This window comes from Typopeltis vanoorti, chromosome 23 (assembly GCF_054136105.1).
Source record: "Typopeltis vanoorti isolate ZY-2024b chromosome 23, IOZ_Tvanoo_1.0, whole genome shotgun sequence".
Classification (NCBI taxonomy): Eukaryota; Metazoa; Arthropoda; class Arachnida; order Uropygi; family Thelyphonidae; genus Typopeltis; species Typopeltis vanoorti.
Window position 1 is genome coordinate 25,524,292 of NC_143571.1, and position 13,002 is coordinate 25,537,293.

The 13,002-nt window shown below is 36.0% G+C and overlaps 1 protein-coding gene across 3 annotated transcripts in view; it reads right to left on the reverse strand.

Annotated features, from left to right (window-relative positions):
• Positions 1-13,002, reverse strand: part of LOC150093698 (kielin/chordin-like protein) — a 1,333,292-nt gene that overhangs the window by 706,869 nt on the left and 613,421 nt on the right. For all 3 annotated transcript variants that reach the window (XM_090412628.1, XM_090412627.1, XM_090412629.1), the window contains one exon: positions 12,595-12,688. In XM_090412628.1, the coding sequence (XP_090268754.1) occupies positions 12,595-12,688 (94 nt within the window). The remainder of the gene's footprint in view (positions 1-12,594; positions 12,689-13,002) is intronic.

Genomic DNA, 13,002 nt, shown 5'->3' on the forward strand with positions numbered 1-13,002 from the left:
AGACCACTTTTGACCTTTATTGAGGTCTCATCAGTGGGAGCCAGACCCAGAAGAGATACCAAGATTGAAGTAATGCAGAAGTCATATTTCCATATACGAGCAGCCAAAAGGTGTCATACCTTATTACTAAAATACTCTGAATTAGGGATAGACATTGGAAGTTTTTCCACTTGACTAATTTTTCCACAAAGGCTAATGATGTCACATCAATAGCATTACCATTCCATAATACAATGCATATAGCCTTACAGACATGTATAATGCTATGCATTAAGGGAAGGGACCACTACCCAGACTAGTTTCAACCTTTATTGAGGTCTCATCAGTGGGAGCCAAACCCAGAGGAGACCAAGGTTGAAGTAATGTTGAAGTCATATGTTTCCCATATACAAGTAGTCAAAAGGTGTCACACCTTATTACTAAAGTACTCTGAGTTAGAGCTAGTTGGTGAAAGTCTATAAGGATATGTGCCTTGAATTATGGGATATTAAGACAACTGATGTGAAGTTATTAGCCTCTATATACAAGAAACACAATTGTAAAGTTACTTTAGGTACAAATTTTATTTGCTTATACTTGGATAAAGGATGAAACCAAGAATATAATTTCTTGGCATCTTTAACTTATAGTGTAACGAAGTGAAAAAACTTTCAACAATTAGCTCTAATCCAGAGTATTTTAGTAATAAGGTGTGACATGTTTTGACTACTTGTATATGGGAAATATATGACTTCTGCATTACTTCAACCTTGGTATATCTCTTCAGAGTCTGGCTCCCATTGATGAGTCTCGCTGATGGTGGCTTGCCTCCAGGGAAGTAGACAGCCTCTACTTAGTGCTTGGTTTTTACCTGTTGCTGAGTGGAGCCACTACTGAGTTTCCTGGAGTGATGAGTTTAGTAGTGATCCTTAAGGGTCACTCATGAGATTTAGGGTGATCTTGTAGACCACTCAGAGTTTTTGGAGAGGTATCCCTGCAGTTTAACATACCTCAATAAAGGTCAAAACCAGTCTGTGTATTGGTCCCTTCCCATATGTAATGAATAGCATTACCTGTCTGCAAGGATATGTGCATTGTATTATGGGATACCAAGGCAACTGATATGAAGTCATTAACCTCTATATACAAGTAGCACAGCCATGAAGTAATTTCACACACAAACTTTGTTTGCTTACACTTAGCTAAAGGATAAAACCGAATATAATTTATTGGCATTTTTAACTTGAGATATATTTACTGGATGGATACGTAAGAGAGATTTTCAGATTGTGAAAAATAAGGAAGGGGTGAGAACTAGAAGTTATCCCTGGAAATTGCACAAGGAAGTAGTGATTAAGTGGGTGAGAAGTATTTTTTTTACATGGAGAGTGGTGGGCGAGTGGAATGCATTGCCCGAGTATGTTGCAAATGCTAAAAGTGTGAATGGATTTAAGCTTCATTGTGATAGATATGTTACAGGCAGCAGATATTTTCCATAAGTCTGTAGGCTTTTGTAACATACCTATACTTATTTCACAATGAATTTTATGGAATTTACAACCGTGTTAAAAAACATTTTTATTATCCCGACGTTTCGATCTTCACATCAAGATCATCATCTGGAGCGTACATAAGTATACAGAACAAGCTGAGTTACATCATTAACTGTAAGTTAGAGAAACAATGATTTGATCACGTTATTCTACTGGCGTGACCTCTGGTGAATAAAAAAATAAAATAAAATAAAATAAAATAAAATAAAATAAAATAAAATAAAAATTTTTTACATCAAGCTAAATTCTATTTTTACAATGCCAGGAATAAACATTGTTTTAGATGGTTTTCTTTCAGAAACAATTGGTGTCCTATTTTTAGTATTACAATTCCTATTTTTTATTTACAATACTGGATTTTCTACAGTCCTGTTTATAGTTGTTCTTGGTGAGGAAGGTCGAATATATACCTTCCATATGTTTGGGATTTTTAAACCATCATTGTTATTCAGATTGGGGTGGTTGCTGATAATCTTGCAGGCTTCCTTGGAAGGAGTGATGACCAGAGATCATCATCTCTTGTCATCACTCCTTCCAAGGAAGGAGTGATGACAAGAGATGATGATCTCTTGATCATCACTCCTTGTCATCAAGAAGTGATGACAAGAGATGGCATCACTCCTTCCAAGGAAGGAGTGATGCCATCCCTGGAAGTTACAAAAGGAATCTGTGAGCAAGAGGGTGAGGAGTGGTTTCTTTGCATGGAGGGTGGTTGAACCATGGAATGTATTGCCTGATGGAGTGGTGAGAGCGAGAACAGTCAATGAGTTGAAGGAATAGTATGATAGACTTTATGTTTCTTAGGGGGGGGGGACCTCCCACTCGATGAGTCTTGATAGACTTTGTGTTTCTTAGGAAGGACCTCCAACGATGAGTCTTTTGACTCCGTGGAGGCCTGAATAATAATAATAACAAAAAAAAAAAATAATATTATATCTCTCTGTCTCTCTTTCTTTATTCTTAGTCTGTTATAATCACCACATATACTGCTACTTAAATGTAAAGGTCATCCAGAGGTCATGCCAGTAGAATAACGTGATCAAATCATTGTTTCTCTAGCTTACAGTTAATGATGTAACTTAGCTTGTTCTGTATACTTATGTACGCTTTAGATGATGATCTTGATGTGAAGATCGAAACGTCGGGATAATAAAAAAGTTTTTTAACATGGTTGTAAATTCCATAAAAATTTTTAAAATGAATAATGTATATTTCTAATATAATTTATGTAATTGTTACTGGTATAAACCACTCTCTCTCTCAATGAGACTTTGACTCCAGGAGAGTTGATATAATAATAATAAGTTGCAGCACATGGGTCTGGATGTCAGATTGGTCAACTGGATTCAGGATTGGCTGTCCGATAGGTATCAGAGAGTTGTGTATGGTGGGGCAGTTTCAAGGAAGCAGAGGGTTACAAGTGGGATCCCAAAGTGCTCAGTACTGAGACCTATATTGTTTAACCTTTATATCAATGACATTGTCATTGGATTGCAAGGGAATATTCAGTTGTTTGCAGATGATGCGAAGCTGGGAAGGATTATTAGTAATAGTGCAGATGCGGCAGCCCTGCAAGAGGATTTGAATAAGCTAGATAGATGGGAAAATGAATAAGGGTGTCGGTTTAATGCAGCAAAATGTAAGGTCTTGAGGTTTGGGAAACATCGATAGGACACTGCATACTCTATGGGAGGAGTTATACTGAAGGAAGTAGGGGAGACAAGAGATCTGGGGTTGATGATTGATAGAAACCTGAAATTTAGGGGACATATTACAAAGGTGGTGAAGGTAACACAGAGGATTGCGGCAATAATGAGAAGGACGCTGACCTGCAGAGATAAAACAGTTATCATTCCATTGTATAAGACCCTGATCAGACCACACTTAGACTACTCTTCTCAGTTTTGGTTCCCGGGATTTGAGGGAGATAAATTAACTGTGAAAAGGGTACAAAGGCAGATAACAAAGATGATTTCAGGACTGTACAATGATAGTTATGAGGACTGGCTGAGGGAATGTGGACTGCAGAGTTTGGTGGATAGAAGAAGGAGAGGTGATATGATTGAGACTTTTAAATTGTTGAGAGGTGGTTACAGGGTTGATACTGGGGAGTTCTTTCACTTGGTTTAACAGCAGGAAGGAGTGATGACAAGAGGCCATCCCCGGAAGTTACGAAAGGCATCTGTGAGCAAGAGGGTAAGGAGTGGTTTCTTTGAGTAGAGGGTGGTTGAATCGTGGAATGCATTGCCTGATGGAGTGGTGGGAGCGAGAACGGTCAATGAGTTTAAGGAGTGGTATGATAGACTTTGTGTTTCTTAGGGGGGGACCTCCCACTCGATGAGTCTTGATAGACTTTGTGTTTCTTAGGAAGGACCTCCCACGATGAGTCTTTTGACTCCGTGGAGGCCTGAATAATAATAATAATAATAACAAAAAATAATAATAATAATATTATATCTCTCTGTCTCTCTTTCTTTATTCTTAGTCTGTTATAACCATCACACATACAGCTACTTAAATGTAAATTCTGGATGTCTGGCAAACTGCATGATCACTCTTGCCAATCTAACGCAATATGGCTACCCTGGTTAATGACAAGCTGTCTAACACTGTTATCAGATCTAGCACTCTTGAAACCCTAGTTTCCTCCACAGCATGCTGTTTCAGGTAGTGGTAGTAGTTCTATAAATTCTGTTTCTTTTCATTCCTGTGAATGTTCCTTTTTCCAATCTGTGTCTCCATGTTATGTTTCCCAAAATAATTACTAGCTCTGCACTGATGCTAATTTGTTGATGCAAAATAGATGATGCAATCACATTGTACCCCTGTCCTATATACAGAAGGGAAGAGAGCAGGTGAAAGAATAGAGCATTTTTGGAACCCTGGCATTCAGTGAAAAGTTTATGTCATCATCAAAGATAAAGGCATCTATATAGAAAGCCGGCAACCCTGTTTTAGAGATGTCAGAATACTGACGATTAATGGAAGCTTATTTAATTAACAGATGTTTGGTATAGAACTAGATCAAATGCCTCAGAGATATCAATTATAACGACTCTTGAGATTACTCACATTTTTCCCATAGCATTTTGCCAAAAAAACAAGTGCTATAAGCAAGAAAGATATACTGCTGAATCAGTGGTGAAATCTACACTGAAAATGAATAAGTTGGAAACCTCTAAAGCTTTTACTTCAGAGGTTTCCAAGTGTAGGAATTGAGTTAATGGTTTTCTCCATTTTGGGAAGAACTGAAATGAGATAAATTGGATGGTAACCTATTGGTAAAGATTTCTTGTCCTTAGGAATATATTTGAATATAGGCTGTTTACCAAACTGCAGATACCAGTGGAAAGGAAAGAAGAAAAATAAAATGACATAAAACAGGAGTCAATTCAAACACAAATCTCCTGAATAATTGGAAAACGTCAACAGGTTTAGGAGTGAATTTGTGGTATCCAGTACAAGACTGTTCTGATCTCTGAAAACATTACTGTCATTTGGATATTACGTAAGTTTTCCTGCCTTTTGGCATTTTAAGTATCAGTTTTGAAAATATGCTAATAATTTACTTGCAACTATTTTAAGCATCAGCATAAATACAAAATGACAACTGAGATTTAAACAAATGCCAATTGCAGGCTGCTGGAATCTTCTCTTGTACAGCCTTAGCACATTTCTTGGAGTATCACAAGCTTAGATAAGGAATGAGAATTTAAAGTGAAATGGGAAATATTGTTTCCATACCAATAAGAATTGCTAAAGTGATATATTCAGTGCAAAAATTTAGATCAAACATGAATACAATAATCTAACCAAAGAAGTGAGGCAAAGAAGTCAAAGATCATTTCATTGACATTTTGTGATGCCAGACAACATATGGATGAGAGTGGCAGTGAGAGTTTTATTTGGGAGAAGAAATTAATCCAAGATTATGGTCTGAATTACCTGGATGAATAAACATTCATAATAACTTATACTTAGAAGGGTCACTAGTGAAGAAGAGAAATAGAGGCATATGATGTTTTTCATGAAGATAGAAAAGGCAAGAAAGGGGGGGGGGGTGTGTGCTGTGATAACAGGGGAATTATGTCTGCATAAAGTTGAACATGAGGGGAAAAAGCAGCAGTGGTTTTGAAGCAGTATGGTGCAAAGTGGAGATTAATAAAATGGTGGGGTATTGCTACAGGCCAGGGAAAGTGTATATGCAACTTGGCTTAGTGAGCAAGCGAAAGGTGATCATTATGGATTATTTAAATTAAGGCAATACTGATTGGAATGAAGAGATAGCATCAGGAAATAAGGAGAAGGGAATTTCTCAAGTTCTTAAGGGACAACAATCTTAGGCAATATGTAATAGAGGGAAAACCAGGGTTGAGTTTTAGATCTGGTTATATCATCAGAGGATTAATGGAATTTCTAATCTTCCTCTGGTTGGTGAAAGTCATCATGAAGTAATCATCTGGGTTGTAGCCAGTTATATCAGAACAAGAGAAGGGGATGAAGATGTACTGGAGATTGTCCAGAGAAGGTTTACCAAGGTAGTATCAGTTTATGGGATGTCAGATATGCAGAGAGATTGAGGGAATGCAATTTATGGAGCCTTGTGAATAGAAGATGAAGAGGGGATATGATTGAGACATATAAGTTGGTGAGGGGTTGTTACCATATTAATGTGGAGAACATATTTCATAGAGCAGAGGGAAGTAAGGATAGAACTAGAAGCCATCCTTGAAAACTGTATAAGGAGGGTGTGAAAAGTAGGGTATAAGGGAAGTGAGGTAGGGTCTCTGCTTGTCTGCTGAACTGAAGGCTAGGTTTTCCATCGGTAAATTATTCACTTAGAAATCAGTGAGTGTTGGTTTAAAAAAAGGAAATAATATACCATAATACTGTTGAATTTTGTAAAGACACTTTACAAGTTATCACACATAACTATATTGGAGAAAATGAGAATGAATATAAATTTGGCGAAAGAGACAAGCAGACAGCTGATGACAGACAACAAAGAGAAGCAAATGACAGAGTATAATTCAAGATGCAGCATTCTGTACTTGGGTCCCTGGTCTTTAATTTGAAGATCAAGGAAATGATCATGGAAGATACAGGAAATGATTTTAGGAGAATCCAGTTGTTTGCCAATAATGAAAAACTGTGAAGGGGAATGGTAACTATTACTGTTATTACAGAGTTCTTTCATGATGATTTAAATAGACTGACAGTGTGAATAAATGATAATGGTAAACAATTTAATGTTATGTACTTTGGAATGAAAAGATTCCAAGCCGTAAATTATGTACTGAACTGGAAGACATTGAGAAGGTAATTAATCCACTCTATAAGGCATAAATATTGCCATTGAACAATTGTGAAGAATAATAAATTTAGTTTAATCCTTTATCCAAGTGTGAGCAAACAAAGTTTGCGCCTGAAAGTATCTTCAGGACTGGGGTAAGGTGGTACAACACCGGGCAACTCGTTGCAAAGGTGGAGCAAGCTAACATAACTCCTATCACAGTATCTCCCATAATGCAAAACACATCTCCTTGCGGATATGTATAATGTTATGCATTAAGGGAAGGGCCACTACCCAGACTAGTTTCGACTTTTATTGAGGTCTGTTCAATGGGAGCCAGGCCCAAGTGGAGATACCAGGCAGAAGCATTAGCAAGGTCATCTCTACCTATAGGAGTTTCCAAATGGTGTGCCACCTTTTTATTAAATTACTCTGGATTTAGAGAAAGATGTTGAAAGTTTTTGGTCAGCAGAATTTCTTAGGTATGTGGAAATTCTTGAAGGATTTCAAGACAAGTAATCTAAATTTTCCATTGCATAACAGGACAATAAGATAACAAGGATCCATTTCTGAAATTATTATTATTATTATTAACACCAGACCTCCAAAGAATCTAAATCTCATCACAGGAAACAAACACTGTTATATACATAGCCCATCAAACCATGCTTTAAACTCATTAAAAATATATCTGCATTCACCCCAATATTAGGCAAAGCATTACATTGATCAACTAATCTCCATGCTAAGAATCTACTCATATGCTCCATATACAACTTCAAGGCATGTTTCCTTGTTCTATCCCATCCCTCCTTTCCTGGTAACAACCCTTTACCAACTTAAATGCCTCAATCATTCCTTCCCTTCCTCCTATTCACAAGGTTTTGCAAACTGCTTTCTCTTAATCTGACCTCATATCCCAAAGACAATTTACAACCTTAGTCAGTCTTCTCTAGACCTTTTCCAATATATCCTCATCATCATGAAAACCAGGGGACCAAATCTGTGCACAATAATCCATATGAGGCCTAATCAAGACCTTATACAATGGTACCAGAACCTCTTTATTTCTACAAGTTAAGATCCTCTGCACCATTGCCATAATCTGATGTGATGTCTTCACAACTTGTGCAATGTGACCTCTGAATTTCGGATCCTTATCCACCACTACTCCAAGCTCAAGTGTATATCAAGTGTATACTTTACATCAGTGGCAGCCTGTACATAAGCACTGCAACACTGCAGCAACCCCAAGGAAAAAATGAAAAAATTAAATTTTGTTTGTGTTTATAAATAATAACAATGCTTACGACATTACATAAATGCAATACAACATGTTAAAGGTTACAGCTTATATTTCAACATTGAATAGTTAATAACTGGAATTGTTCGATTAACACTTTAGATTGCAAAACAAATACACTGCGATCTAACACAGTGCCCATATTATCACATTCAACCAATTGCAGCCAGACTTGCCGATATGCACTTCTCGTTGCACCTAACTAGTGAATCTGACACTGCTCTTTGGCAAGTGTATAGTATGCTTGCGCATGTTATTTCTGTGAGATACGAAAGGGTGAACTATTTTTTGCAATCTTATTTTATTTTGTTAAAATAACATATAATTATTTATTTATATGTTTACGAGTGTCACTATTGAAAATATGAAAAGAAATATATTTTTTCAATTATAGTTACACGAAACAAATGCACTGCGATCTAATTCCGATATTCGTTTGCTGTCGTTGCACATTATGTCATTAGATACACTGTCGCTTGGAAGTGTATCTTATGCCTGCGCTCATTATTTCTGTGAGATACGAAAGGGTGAACTATTTTTTGCGACTTATTTTATTTTGTTAAAATAGCATATAATTATTTATTTAAGTTTAGGGATATTACATCCCATATTGTTTCATAGCCGAATAAGAAACTCAATGAGTTTCATTCCAAATATAGTAAATATATAAAGTTCGGCGAGTCCAAGAGTAAGCAAATACCTGGATAGTGTTACAACTGACCTTAAAGGGAGTGCAACACTGAGGCAACTCATGGTAAGGGTGGAGCAAGCTCCAATCACTATTCTTGATATTTCCCCTTAATGTGAAACCCAGCTCATAGGAGCTGGGTTTCACATTAAGGGGAAATTAAGAGACACACTAAGACACCCACTGTACAGCTTCCCGTCTCCACTACTATACCGAACTTCTACTATAGTTCGCCCACCATTTGTAGATCCCTTCTTGGCATTTTGCCAAGAATAGTCAATTCGTGCTGAAAGGGAGAAAGAAATGAAGGATGTACGAATTGGTCACCAACATGCGAAATCACGTGCTTTTCTTGTCTGTCACTGTACTAGTATTAGCTTGATTTTTGTTGTCGCTTTTTGCATTATTCTTTTATTATTAATTTGTATGATGGATCCAGTACAGTCAACAAGTTATGTTGTTAAACATTTCAATAGCTCTTGCAAAAGAATATTGAATAATGTGCTGACATTCTGCAGAAAAGAATCATCAGAAGGCCGTCTTCTTGTTTCACCCTTTCTCAAGTCATAAAACGTGCAAGTGCAATTGCGGGCGTATCGGGGTCAACTGTTAAAAGAATTCATAGGGAATCAAAAGGTGAAGGTAAGCCAAAATTTAAATTTCCTAAAAAAAAAGTGCCAGAGAAAGAAAAACATCAAAACCATAGCTTTGAATGATTTTGATGTAGACGTTATAAGAAGAACTATTCATGAATTTTACGTGGTCGAGAAAAGAGTGCCAACTGTTCCGAAATTGATTCCTGTGCTTAAAGAAAAAATTAATTTTTTTTGGAAAAGAGAAACTTTAAGGAAGATACTTCATGAAATCGGATTTTGTTTTAAAAAGTCCCAGAATAAAAGGAAACTTATCATGGAGCGAAGTGACATTCTTTTATCTAGAAAGCAGTATTTGAGAGCAATAAGACATTTCAGGGAGGAGAAAAGACCGATTGTGTATCTAGATGAAACTTGGATTGATAGTAATTTAACTTATGGAAAATGTTGCCAGTCTAAAGAAGAATGTGGAGTGCTACAAACCGGAAATGCCTCGCAGCGCATAATAATTTTGTGTGCAGGTGGAGAAATGGGTTTTTTACCAAATTCAAACTTACTATACAAAGCCAATTCAACTATTGGAGATTACCATGGGCAAATAAATTCTACGATCTTCGAAAAGTGGGCAGAAGAAAAACTGATTCCAAACCTTCCTAAAAATGCTGTTGTTATAATTGATACCGCTTCATATCACTCTATTCGATTAAACAAAGTTCCAAATTGGTCTAATAAGAAGCAAGTTCTTATGGATTGGTTCTCTGCACATAACATTTCTCATTCCCCAGATATGCGAAAAATTGAATTGCTTAATTTGGTCAAAAGAAACTCGCCCACACCTAAACTATTTAAATTTGACATGATGCTCAAAGAGCATGGATTTCTAGCTTTGAGGCTACCACCATATCATTGTGATATTAATGCTATTGAGTATGTTTGCACAGAAGTGAAAAGTTTCATTCACCATCGCAACATAACTGGGGATATTGACATGTCGAAACTTTTTAAGCTTTCAGAACAGGCGATTGAAAGTATTACAGTTCAAAACTGGGGAAAATATTGCTCTCATGTCACCTCATTGGAAAATATATAATGGGACAGAGACGGAATTATCAAAGATTTATGGGAACCTTTGGTGATCAGTTTAAGTGAAAGTGGTGGCGATTCAGATGGCTCTGAAGATTAAAAGAATTTGAGAATGGTATTTTTTCCAATATTTTTTTTGCATGGGTTTGTTAAAAGAGTCACAACAAGTCATAAATAATTAATCAGTTTAGGACATTAAAGTGTCTCAGTTCTCTCAGCTGTAAGTTTAGAATATCTAAGTTCATTTGAAATAATTTCTGTTTTTCTGTATAATTATTTTTATTTTATAGAAAACTGTCTTAAAAATAAACTTAGTTACATTTTTGTTTTATGCTATACTTTTTTTAACACTCTACATACATTTTTCCAACTGTTATACAAGCAAAATAGTTACACTTTAAAAACAGCAATGTTCATAAAAGAAAAGCTAAATTTTCCGACCTGTAATAATAAACAAACTCATCCCAGAAGACAGACGGATTACCCTATTATTGGAATGGATTCTGCTTTTTCTGTCATGCACAGAAGTGTCGAGGGACTTCTAATCAGTGGGCGAACTATGCCAAGCATCTACACCAACACCATCTACCGCCCACAACCACCACCACAGCTAGTATTTTTTGTCTGTAAATTGCGTGTGTTCTGAAGGACCGATTTGTCTGTATGCAGGATGAAAAACCCGCGTTTTCGGGAGAAAAAACCCTGCTACCTCCGTATGAGATTGGCTAACTCATCTTCAATTGAAAAAGTCCATACAAAGATTCCTTCCGTCACGACAGGAATCGAACTTAGGCCTTTTCTAATTGAAGGGCGCAACGTACTGTCGTTCTTCCAATTACGCTACGGAGGCACTTATTTCTGTGAGATACGAAACTTTTATTATTGGTGTTTGTTCGTCGTGAGGGTGAAATATTTTTAATAAAGCAATTTTTTAATAAGTAAATGTATTTATTAATAAACTGGTTACTGATTAGGAAAAAAAGATTTTTTTTTTTTTAAATTTGTATATGCAGCACTCCCACTTAAAATTTTCACCGGCCGCCACTGCTTTACATCCCATTTTTGCCTAACAAATTTCAGAACCTTATACTTGGCAACATTGAACTGACAGTTCCATACTGCTGCCTACTCATACAATCTATTCAAGTCCTCTTTGTAAGACCGCAACGTCTGCTTAATTTCTCATCACTCTCCTCAGTTTTGCATCATCTGTAAAGAGGTGTATATCACCAGAGATGGAATTAATGTAATAATTAATAATAATGATCCCAAAACTGACCCGTGTGGCATGCCACTTGTCACTTTCCTCTTTCAAGACAGTGCCCTTCCCAAAACACAATTTGCTGGTACCTATCCAATAGCCATTCAACAATTCAACTCACTAGTCTGTCATCCAATCCCATCTGCTTTAGTTTAGTTACTAACTGGTGGTGTGGCAATCTATTAAAAGCCTTTACAAAATTTAACAATACCACTGCAAATGCATCTCCCTTTTCCAATACATTTGTCACCTTGTTACAATACATAAGCAAGTTTGTAAAACACGGCCACTCTTTAACAGACCCATACTGACAAACACAAATACCACTGTTATCAACCTATTTTTGTATCCTATATCTCACCAACACCATAACTATAACTCCTGATATACAGATTGGCCTATAATTTGTTAATTATAGGCCAATTAATTATAGTCTTGTTCCTCCTTTGTGAAGTGGAACAATTTTGCCTTCCTTCCACTCTTTTGGGACTTGTGTAATAAGGACAAAATTCCACTTCACAAGGATATAAGGAATAGATTTTTTACTTGGAGAGTGAATGAGTGGAATGGGTTGCCATATGAGTGATTATTTGTCAGTGAATGAGATTTTAAGTAAGATACGATAAGCACTATATAAATGTTGGTCATTTTGCCAATTATCATCCACCAGTTACACACACTGTAAATATTTATCTTCTTTATTGGATTAAAGCAGAAAAATGATGCTCAGTTTCCTATATTATTATTACTATGATATTGCCATAGATCATTATCATCACATATTATTATTATATATGGAAAAGAAGAGAACAAGAAAAAAGAGAAATTTTTCTGCACTTACCAGTGCACTGTTTACAACAAAATCCAGGTAATTTTGCTGGGTGACTACAATTTAACTTTGGACAGACTTCAGTTTTGCATTTGATTCTACCTTCCTAGAAAAATAAAATAAACATTAAAAAAATTGGTAAAATACAAACTGCTCTCAGATTTTTTGCATCATATTTCAGTTATCTGATGGAAAGAGTTATACTGTATTTTTCTCCTGATCTGATGTTCTACTATTTATATTTCATGCATTTGATTTATATTTGATTCATAGTTTCTTCTGACCAATTATGACATTGTGAATTAATGTACTCATACCTAGTCTGTGTACAGTAATCCATATAAAGCCAGTAAAAATAGTCATAATTTACAATTATCAATCTTTTTAAATTGTTTCTCTACGTTAGTATTTTATTAGTTT